Source organism: Phocoena phocoena, chromosome 7, assembly GCF_963924675.1.
Source record: "Phocoena phocoena chromosome 7, mPhoPho1.1, whole genome shotgun sequence".
Classification (NCBI taxonomy): Eukaryota; Metazoa; Chordata; class Mammalia; order Artiodactyla; family Phocoenidae; genus Phocoena; species Phocoena phocoena.
Genome location: NC_089225.1, coordinates 87,315,985 through 87,327,526, shown reverse-complemented (window position 1 = coordinate 87,327,526; position 11,542 = coordinate 87,315,985). Strand labels below are relative to the sequence as shown.

General features: G+C 34.6%; 1 protein-coding gene across 1 annotated transcript in view; it reads right to left on the bottom strand.

Moving 5' to 3' along the window:
* Window positions 1-673: 673 nt before the first annotated feature.
* PIKFYVE (phosphoinositide kinase, FYVE-type zinc finger containing) overlaps window positions 674-11,542 on the bottom strand; it is a 70,828-nt gene continuing 59,959 nt past the window's right edge. Inside the window, exons 32-41 of the mRNA XM_065880218.1 lie at window positions 10,158-10,241; window positions 9,306-9,403; window positions 7,420-7,584; window positions 5,967-6,026; window positions 5,105-5,281; window positions 4,219-4,322; window positions 3,208-3,336; window positions 1,859-2,120; window positions 1,362-1,436; window positions 674-789 (exon numbers count right to left, since the gene is read on the bottom strand). Of these exons, the coding sequence (XP_065736290.1) occupies window positions 674-789; window positions 1,362-1,436; window positions 1,859-2,120; window positions 3,208-3,336; window positions 4,219-4,322; window positions 5,105-5,281; window positions 5,967-6,026; window positions 7,420-7,584; window positions 9,306-9,403; window positions 10,158-10,241 (1,270 nt within the window). The remainder of the gene's footprint in view (window positions 790-1,361; window positions 1,437-1,858; window positions 2,121-3,207; window positions 3,337-4,218; window positions 4,323-5,104; window positions 5,282-5,966; window positions 6,027-7,419; window positions 7,585-9,305; window positions 9,404-10,157; window positions 10,242-11,542) is intronic.

Genomic DNA, 11,542 nt, shown 5'->3' with positions numbered 1-11,542 from the left:
CCTGTCACCCACAGAGAAGTAGAGACAGAACTTGAAAAATATCAAACACACTTGCAAACAGGGAAAGATACAGAACATGACAGGATTCTCAATTTAAGTCAAATTCCTCAGTAAAACAAGAATAGATTGTATCAATCTGTTTAACTGGCCATTAATAAAATAATTCAGAATTTTTTTAAGGTTTCAGAAATTCTGATAAGAGGTAACATTAAATTGTTACATAAGAAACACAAAACAAATTCACCAGCTCTACAAATGCTTTCTAGGTAAAGAATCTGTCCAATATGATGCCAGGAGAGTCACAATCTATGAGACACTGTTTTCTCAACAGGATTGTTAGCAAATATGACAACCCATTTTTTCACCGTATCTCATCTCTAACCATACATTTGTCCTCAGCCCTTTGAAATGTGCCTAGATTTCAGCTTAAGTGAACAAAATGTTCATGCAACGTCCCAGCCTACGGATAGCTCATTTGTAGGTTTCAAAAACCAAAGTGCAAATCCATAGAGTTTTAACCCTTCAGGCTACAGATGGCCTCCACAGCCGCAGAACTGAAAGGGCTTTGCATACAGTGGTGAATGTGATGAAGGAATAAAACATGTAGCTTAATTTTGGTCCTTGGTTCCAGGCCCCTTTTTTTCCTGGTCCATTTCAAAATATGTGCTTTGTTTCAGCAGTTCAGACCCAAGCCTGTCCAGTGGTCTGGTACCATCAGGAAATACTTGTCCATTGCTTCACAAAATCTGGTCCTATACAACTCTGGAGAGACCACAGTCGGCATTTTACCTAGGATTATGAAAGAGAAGAGGGAAAAGGAAGCCGTTACATAATTGATAAGACAACTGACTTCAACGGCTATGTTCTTTCATGTCAACAGACATAAAATGCCATGGTCTGTAAGCAAACACACCACGGCGGGTTCAGAAAGGAGGGAGGGTGTTCACTGTGCCACATGACAAGGGACAGGTCCTTCTTGGTAGGAGTTTTTTTTTTTTTATTTTAAAAGACGCTCTTGCTTAGAGATGAGAGATGTCTAAAAGCACAAATGGCGCTGGCAGCTCTCAGAGAACTTAGAGGATTTCAAGTGTTAATTCAAGACAACCTCCTGTTCAGAACTTCTGGCCTTTTTAACTTATCATTTTGAGAACCTCTGGCATCTTAACACAAATTTAAAACCCCATATTTCCCCACCTAAACAATTCCCCTTATTATTTGATCACCTTGGAAATCATGATAAAATCAAAGATAACCACTTATGTTTTAGAATTTTTTTTAAAGTATCCATTTAGTATATGTTAACTGATGAGGAAGATAATGAGAACAGTTTAAAGAGTAAACAGAACAAAAATTCTGCTCACCTTGTCCTCCTAAAATTCCTGTTGATTTCACAACCATCTCAAGCTTTTTGTCCCATGTAAATGTTCGGATATAATCTGTTGCAGGGGGCGAGATTAGCAGTAAAGGTTCTCTTAATAAATATAAGCAGATGACAACCGCAATTACCATTACTATTACTTCTACAATAGTTATTGAGTGCTGGCAATACTGCAGGTGCGGACAATATGCCAGGGACTGTCCTAAGGGTTTTTACCATATTAATTCATTTAATCCTCATAACAACCTCATAGGGCTTCACCTTCAAGTGACTTTTGAATACAGATATTTTTGGTAAAAATAATGAAAATGGAAATGAGGAACCTGAATAAAAGGTACCAGAACAGAAAAACTATTATTTTTAAAATTTCAAATGAAAGTTTGTGAAATTATTCAATAAGCTATTACTACACCAGATAGTCTTCAAATTTTACTCTGGCTTAAATCATGAACTATACACAAGGCATGCTCATCAACTTACCTATAATTCCAACTACCAGCTCATTGCTGGTATCATCTCGCCCAACCAGCAAAGAATAATCTATAATGAGGTGGCTAGAAAGGAAGTGGGAGTCACTACGGATTGAGGCTCTCAGCACAGCTTTGGAATGAGAACGGATATACAGAGGGTTGTCTCGAACCATTTTTAAGAGATTTTCATCCAGCAGGACTACATCACAACTCTCTTTCCCGGTATCGGTTTTTACATTTCGATTCCTAAGTGAACCCTTCAAATCAAAAACCTAGCAGAAAGAAAACTCTCTGTCATTTATGTGTGAGCTGTTACAAATGGTTAATTAAATTAAAAAGGCAGAAAGCTTCCTTGTAGCCACTACAGTTATAAACACTTTAAAATTTAATTTTAAAACCTAATAGCTTATATAAGTCACTAAATGCATACATTGTAATTGTATAATACATAAAACACATGGTGATGTAATTGTATCATGAAATTAATAGCTAGGTACTCATTTATTGAAATATACTGACCCATTTAATCAGCTCTAAGAAACATTAACAAGTAACTCCAAAAATATATTGTTGAATCATAAAGCAGTTTAAAAAACAGATGCAAACATTCAGAGGAAACTTTTAAGTACTGATACCAAAACTATGCAATTACTTAGGACAATGTAGAAGCAACAGCATATCTCTAGGAATTTCTGGGCATTAGGAAAAGCAACACACTCAAAGGTCAGGGACCTGGGTACTAGACCAGTGCGACCTGAAGTGTTATTCAACAGACTACTGCTAGACAGGCTTTCCTGGTTCATGATGACAGAGACGCTAGTGCCAGAATGTAAATCAATTACATCATTAAACCCACAATTTAGTACAGCAGATGCTTCTGCCATAGCAAGACATTCTCGATGAAGAAAGCAGTGCATTAAATTACATTCTATTGATTAGTACAAGCTCTTATCTCACCACGGACTGGAAACAGCTCAAGGACCAGCACATTGAAGAGTACTGTTCTAGAATCTAGACCAACCTGAGTTCTAGGCATAGCTGTGTGACTTTGATAAAGTACTCAATGTCTCTGAGCCTCAGTTTCTTCATCTTTAAAACTGTTATGTTGCATCTGCCTTCTTTTTCTATAATTCTGTGTTTCTAGGATGTTGGATATGTTAAATTTTAGGACCAGTCCACAATATTCCTCTTTATTCTTTCCTACAGGGTTCAATAACTCAAAAGTTAAATTTTGCCTAGTAACCAAAGTTTAATATTTACTCTCAAATATCATGTTACTCTCTGACTCATTATGTTCAGGAAGCAGAAATACAAAGGGTAAATGCTAGCTAAATGCTTTGCATAGTCCAGTATCCTTACCTGTGCCATCTTTCTCCCATAGAAAAGATTTTCCATGACAAGGAGATCTAGCTTCTTCTCAGTGTTGTTCTGGGAATTCTTATAACCAATTCTGTAAACTCCAAGAATCTTGGCCAATGCAGTGGGCCTCTAATCAAGAAAATAGTAAACTCATATCAAAAAGGACTATGTATGAATAGTATGCTTAGTGAAATAAGTCAGTGAAAGATAAATACTGTATGATATCACTTATATGTGGAATCTAAAAGTAATACAAATGAATGTACATGCAAAACAGAAACAGACTTAGATATAGAAAACAAGCTTGTGGTTACCAAAAGGGAAAGGGAATGGGGGAGAGACAAATTTTTTGTATGAGATTAATAAACTACTCTGTATCAAACAGATAAGCAATAAGGATATATTATATACACAGGGAATTATAGCCATTATCTTGTAACAACTTACAATGAAGTATAATCTGCAAAAATACCAAATCACTATGCCACACACTTGAAACTAATATTGTAAATCAACTATACTTCAATTTTTCAAAAGGAAATATCTGGATTATTCATGTATTACCCAAACATGATTTTCTATTAATATGATCAGTCAGAGGACCTTAAAACAAACTCAAACCTTTGAATCTATGAAGTAAAGCACCAATGCCAACAAAATTATTAGATCTTTAACATTCTCCCAAGGGGTAATCGTTCTCAATTTCTCAAACTCACAAATTTTATTATGACATAATTCCTCCAATAATAGGCAATAAACCCATAAATGGAAAAAAAATCTATGTGACTCTTTCATACTCACAGGAGGCTCACTGCTTCATGACAAGTGGGTAATCTCTCTATATATATGTAGGAAAAAGAGTCTGAAATCCCTGCATTCTACCACACCTCAACAGCACAGCAGAGATCTAGTCATGTTCTGTTCACATACTACCACGGAGAAAACTGCCATTAGGACTCTCAGGATGTGAAAAAGCCCAGTAAACTTACAGATCAAGGTTTGGGTTTCTACCTTTTGTTGAACGGCATTTGTAATATAATTGAAGTAGTGTGGTGCAAAGTCAAGGAAAGACTGGACTTCCAGACGAGGCATTTGCTTCAAAATGAATCTATCATCTAAAAGGCAAACATTTCATGTTTATTCAATTGCAATATTTACTGAGGTATTCCAAAATAAATCATTCTAAAAATCCCAAATGATCTGTTTGCTTCACATTTTTAAGGGATATTTTCTGACACCACTGAGAAGACTTTGATCAGAACACAGTTCTCAAGTAATTGAAGGTTTGGAAGGGCTTCTGAGGATTTATATAGTCAAGAAACCTCTACTTTCGACAGTACCACACCTGAAGTCATAGCTAAATGATCTATTTCTTTTTAACTACCAAGTAAAATGTTATAAATTCCTTTGTTAACAATCCAATAAGTAACAGTTATGAAAGTTCTTATCTAGCACATCTTTCCTGATGTATTTTCTCAAATAATTTCACTTTCAGTGAGTATGGAAAATGGAATGTGAAATAAAGATGGTCATGATCTTCTGTAAAACTTTGTAGGTTAAGAACTTGGCCTTCTGGTTTTCAGGTCAAATGTTTCTATTTTTATCTTTCTCTCATGAGCTCTGAGGTACCTTTTGAGTCTTCTAGAAGTTCTCTGTTATTATTTACATTTGGAAAACTCAGGACTAGAAAGAATTTAAAAAGGATTTGATCAATATTTGTCTCTCATTACACACCATATATTCTTTTAAATATGCTTCTTTCATCCTCTCAAGCATAAAAAGAAAAACATGTTTTGCAAAAAGACAGTATCGTATTACCTCAGTTCAAGGGGTTCATAAATTATCCGAGGGAAAAAAATGGATACCGCTTAATTAGTAAATGATTAAAAAGACTTACCTTCAGTCGCGTAAAAGGCAGCTCCTGATTTGCCTCCTCGGGCCTGCCACGGAGAAGAGTGAGAAAGGGAACGAATGAAATCTTCTTCGCTGCTGCCCAGAATCACTTCTCGCATCTTATGAAACTCTCCCGCATAGTAGAGACGACAGTAAAACTTGGCGTTGGCATCGGAAAATTCTATAAACAGAAGTGTTTTTTTAAAAAAAAAGCTCCTCTGGATCAGAAATACCTTTTCCTTTTCCTTCTTGCTCACTCCCCACCCCCACCAAATGCAATCATTTAAGTTTCTCCACGATAGCATTTTTCACATTAAGTCTACTACATCCCTGTTTATCACAATTCAGTTAAAGTTATCTTCAGGAAGGATTAAAGAGCATCTTATGACCACCCTTCATATTTCTAGAAAAATCAAACAGAAAATAAGACCCATTTCTAATTTTATGCTGGTCACTGTATTTTCATCATTGTACTTTTACATCTTAAATTTTTCTATAGTGTTATAATGCTGGATAATAAATTTTGGCACTCACATGCACACACACAATTCTAGATGCCTTATTAAGGCTCTGTGGCTCTAGATTACACAAAAAGTAATTATTTAAACATCAGACATTGCATTAAATTATAATTTATAAATTAATTATAATTTTAATTAAATTTATAAATAAATTTCCTTCTAAATTAAATAATGTATATTTTATAAACTAAATTTAGACTAAACAAATGTTCATCAGTACACAGACTTAATATTCATTTCAAGAAGTAGAATATTTATCTAGTGAGAAGCTGGAAGCTTCAAATAATGGAGTTTGCTCAATTATAGTCCTGGTCCCCAAACCAAAGGTATTTATCTCATACTTACGGAGCTCCACATGAGGATTTGTGAGTTGTTTCTTCTGTGTATCTCCTCCATCTACTTCATCTAAAAGATTTAACATCATTAGTAAAGCCAAAGTTTTAGATAGTTATCAGGTCATTTTGTCTGTTCTTTTTCCCCTGATATAATACTAAAAACAAGTCAATTCATGTTATCCTAGTCAAGTCACTCTCAAGCAAGCATCATGTATACAATTAACTGTGTAAATTACAATAAAAATCTATGTACCTTTTGAAAGATCACTTTTTAGATTAAAATCAGAGAATTCAGATTGAAGAATAATTTTTCTTATAGTTAAGTAATCTCTATGATAGCAATAAAATAACTCAGCTCTAACATCACGACTTTCTGTGGCTTCTTTACCAGAGTTTATGACCAGTTTTCCCTGTGTATGGAATAATGCTTCCCCAATAGTCTGAGATGCTTTCTTTATCATATACTAAGATATATGTACAATATAGAAAATATACTAGTGTCTACTTCAGAGCTATTTTTTTTATTTGACTGATTTGTCTGGCAAACCTACTGCCAGATCCACTCTAATTATTGCAGAGTTGTGATATATTTTAATATCTAGAAGAACAAGTCATCCACTAAGTTTCACATTTCAAAATTACTTTTTTCAAAGCACCAATGCCTTCCAAGGATCACAGCCCAATAGCAGCCTATAGAATACTTAACGCATATCTTAATTACTGATGAAAACTTACCATGCAGTTCCTATTTTTTAAACTAATAATTCATGATCTAACCCAGGGGTTGCCAAACTATTCCTGTAAAGAGCCAGATGGTAACTATTTTACTCAGTTGCAACTACTCAACTTGCCAATATAATGCAAAACCAGCCAGACAGTAAGTAAATGAAAGGGTGTGCCTGTGTTCCAACAAAACTTTATTAACAAAGACAGGTCAGCATAGTTTGCCAACTCCTGGTCTAATAACCCTGTATTCAAACACAATCAGGTAGATATATTTTTTAAATATCCAAATGAAGGTGGCTATCAACAGCTTCCACCTTACAGAGACTGGAAAAGAAAGGAAACGTCTGAGGGGGTAGTGGGATGAAAACATTTGAATATATACTGTGAGCTGCATAGTGAGACACATGTTTTACATGTATAATGTCACTTAGTCCTCAGTAAACCTTAGTCCTCAGTAAACCCAGTAAACCTTGGAAGACACTGCTTTTCCAGTTTCCGAGTACAGAAAGTAGGATTTCTAATTCCACCACACAGTAAGTGATAGCAATGACATCTGAAACCAGTTGGATCCTCCAAGCGCCATGCTTTTCCCACTCTACCCCCACCAAGGTGTGAGAAGAGAGGGAATGCCCTGGTCTCAGCAACAGAAGCATCTACTTCAAGCTATAAGGAACATAACCAACTGAAATAAGTAAATCGAAACCTAGAATAAGCACATTTGGTCTCCTTTAACACACCTTGAGGCTCAATGCCTTGATTCTCCGTTCCCTCCTTGCCCGTCTGCCCAACCTGGTAGTAAGCACTATCTGCTCCACGTAAGGTCTCTCTCTTCTGGGAAGAGAGATCAGGGCTTTTCCCTGCTGTCCCTCGGAAGAAGGACAACATTCCAGAAGCCTTTTTGGCTAAAAATAAGAGGTAACATATTAAGTACAGGTCACTGCAAGTAGAAAAATAAAAATTTTCAACTCATTCCTTTGTTAGCAGTAACCATTATATGAGAGTAATAAATATGAGTAACACTGATAGATTATTATTCCACATGTTTTATGGGATCTTTAGGGGGGCAGTCAAGCACTCTTATTATCAGAAACATGAAAGAAGAGCAATGTTCAGATAGCTATATATCAAAATGTGAGAAATTATATAGAAATGCCATCTTAGAAATTAAATAAGAAATGCCATCTGGCAAGGATATATTACTTCTGGTCTTTGAAATACAGTATGGATGTAAAATTTTTTGTATATCTTCTTTTGTACATATTTCACTTTTCTAAGGCTGTCAGAATATCTTAAGCAACAAGATTGGGTTCTTACAGTATCACAGTATAGTTAATTAAACTAATACAAAACAGTATTCCAAGCTACAATGCGTCAAAGTTAAAGGTTTTTATATCATCTGTCTTCCTACACTTCAACAGAGCAAAATATACAATTTTAGTTTTAGCATTTTTCAAAAATAAGTAGTACAGGATGACCAAAACTATCACTAAAGCTTGCTCTATACTTTTCTTCTTAGTTTTGAGCTTCATCATATCACTAATACATATGATCCTAATCTTGCACATTTACCATTAACAAAACCCACATCAAATGTCGATCATGAAGTGCTTACTTAGGGCAGCAGACACCATTATGGCCTTAATATCCTTAATATCCAATCCCACCTTGTTCCTTGCTAACAGAACTCCAATTTTGTTTGAGGCAGCAATGTGTAGAGTCCCAGGAAATGAATCATGATTTATGTAAGACAACCAGGACAATGCTGCTTACCACTTTATATGTCTCCTTTGCAGGAAAGGGTGGCCATGAGACTCACTTCTAACCAATGAGATTGAAGGGGGAAGGGAATTTCCCAATAAAAGAGAACAGTTGCAGCTTGTACCTCCCTTCCTTCTGCCTCAAATGCAGACATTAAGTGGGACATTTTTGACCATGAGTAAAACAAGAGAATCAAAGAGAAACTACCCCTATGTTGTCATTACAATGCTGAGTAGCTGAACCAATGCTAGCAACTGTCTACCTGCAGTTGCTATCTTAGAAAAATAAACTGTCATTCAAGACCCAATAGTCACTTGAGTTTTCTGCTCCTCGTAGTGAATATTCCTGACTGACAAAGTCAAAGAGATCCAAGTTCAAATCCCAGCTCCCCATTACTTGTGTAACCTTCAGCAAATTGCATTATCTAAGTCTTAACTTACTTTCTGAAAAATGGAGATATGTCAAATAACTCTTATGGGGTTATTATGGGAATTAAAGGAGACAATACATGAAAAGTTCTTTTCACAATGCCAACAATGCTGCAAAAACAAACAAACAAGCAAAAACTGCTGTTATATTTCTTCAGTTATATGCTTTAAACTGAAAGCTCTAGCCAGGAAGGCAGATTTTTTGCATAGACCTATGAGTTTCTAGGAGTTTCAAACTTAATAAACTTAAGGTAAGAATCAAAGAAAAGTGAAATATGTACAAAAGAAGATATACAAAAAATTTTACATCCATACTGTATTTCAAAGACCAGAAGTAATATATCCTTGCCAGATGGCATTTCTTATTTAATGTGTTTTCTTCTTCAAACCACAATTACAAACAAAACTAGGAATTACTTCTCCATTTGTAATCTTACTTGGTTGTGGTTCTACTTCTGCTGTACGGTTTGTCTGTCCTCCACTGATCTCAGGTAATCTAATAGGGCTGCTACTCTTTGGTCTGCTGTCTAAAGTACTAAAATGAAAAACAAAAGGAAAGTTGGTTTTATATGATTCAGACACAAAATAGCAAGTACTCTAATTCCTATATTAATCTACCCCCCACCTAACCCCACCCACAATATCAGAAATCTGATTCATAATTTATATAAACACAGGTTAGCATGGAAGAAAAAGGCTTGAAATGTCTACTGGGCTTAAGAAAAAGCAAAATGATAAAGCTATAAAAGCATATGGAAAAATATATGAAAGTATATAGGCTCTTGTAATATTTTTCACAAGTCTATCAGAGCTATATTAGCATCCATAAGTCCAACAATGACGACAATTTCTGTCTCAAATACTGAACACACTTAAAGAACTGGTTTGGTGGGGGGCTGTTTTATTTTTTAACTGTTAAGATCTTTAATTATTATGGAAAATTCATAAATACTTTAAATTATAAAATCAAGCAGTAGTTTACTAATTTCAGAGTTATTATTTTTTAAATGAAAACAATAAAGAGAACTTAAAAGGTTAAAAGTTTAAATCTGCAATACACAATGAACTTCTATGACAAATTATCAGAAAACTGTATCCTAAGAGACTTCTTAAGGTCTTTTGCTATACCTAAATTTTGTTCTATCAACTATTGGCTAAAGGATGAGTGCCACTGACTATATTCTAGAAACTTTTATATTGACAATAAGCTAAAATAAAATTGGAGTAGGAGAACCTAGAAAATGATGACGTAGCTCAATGAAAATAGATTTTAATCAATCGCAGATCACCTGTTTGTTGAAAGCCCCTCTTCAGCACTGTTCCGCAGAGTCACTTTGGACAATTCTTCTAAGGCATTCCGGTATTCTTTACAACTTAGGGTAGAAATAGGTTGAAAAATGTTAAACATTATGGTCTTCTTTTAAAGTAAATCATATGCTTTAGAATAAGCTTTGCATTGTAGAAACACAATCATTGTAAGCATCCATAATTAAACAAACACAAGTTAACTAACAAAAGTTATCAAGTATAAGCTTCATGAAGAAGGTCAATGTCTTCACAAAAAATAATACAAAATATGACCCAACACACCAACCAGGCTCAATATCCTAAATATGATTGTCAAGGCCTCCACACTAACATTTAGAACAAATGCCTTCAGGGGTTGAACAGCTAACTGAAGAGCATGAAACTTCACTGTTTAGTATAATAGAGAGGAAAGGAACTTAGAGTACTTTTCAACTTAAAGGTATTGAACTTTAAGAAAAAGCATATTTTTTTAGTTTGCATTGGCCAAAAACATCCAACTCTTGGACTAGCAGTCTGGAAGCACTGATTTAGGTAAATCAGATGTTAGGGAACAAGGGAAGCATCTTAGCATGTATTATTTTCCCAAGACATTAGAAAAAGGTGACCTCAGCTAGAAAACTTGCTTCCTCATAGTACAAAATATATGTTTTTCTTGGCTGACTTTCTTGCCTTTCTTATCTATTAATGTAGTATGTCTGACCAATAAAAGGAGAAGCAAATACTATCTTCATAAATGTCAAAAGGCAAAGATAAAAAATTTATCATATGGAATCTTCTAAAGGAAAAAAATCTTCATTATCCAAATAGTAACTCGAAACTACATAAATGCTGAAGCCTATAAATCCATCTTGTTTACCCCTGTATACCCAGTACCTAGTATACCACACATTGCAGACATTCAAATATTTGTTGATAAATGGACAACTTGTAACCAATATTAAAAATAAAATTTTAATTTCAATGTCTTCCAAGAGGAAAAAAATTTTTATTAAACATCTTAGATTCTACTTAAACTAGGTTCTACCACTACCAAGATACCATTAAGATTAAAAAGCTTTATTCTTTTAGACATGATATATAAATATTTTTAAAGAGGGGTCCTTCTTTAAGACACATGATAACTGTGGGCATGTAAATGGGTTAAGGCATAGGAACAGCATTACTCTAAGTAAGGAAACTTTACCTGCTATGTGTGGGAAGCAGGAAGGAAATGAATGAAGAATACAAAAAAGACATTCAGATGATATAAGGCAGATATGTTCCAAGTATTATGTCAATAAATAAAGCAAAGGAAAGGATACAATGGATACATATTATAATACAGAGAACGGTTAAAGGATATTAAGGATTAGTAAATAACTTGCCT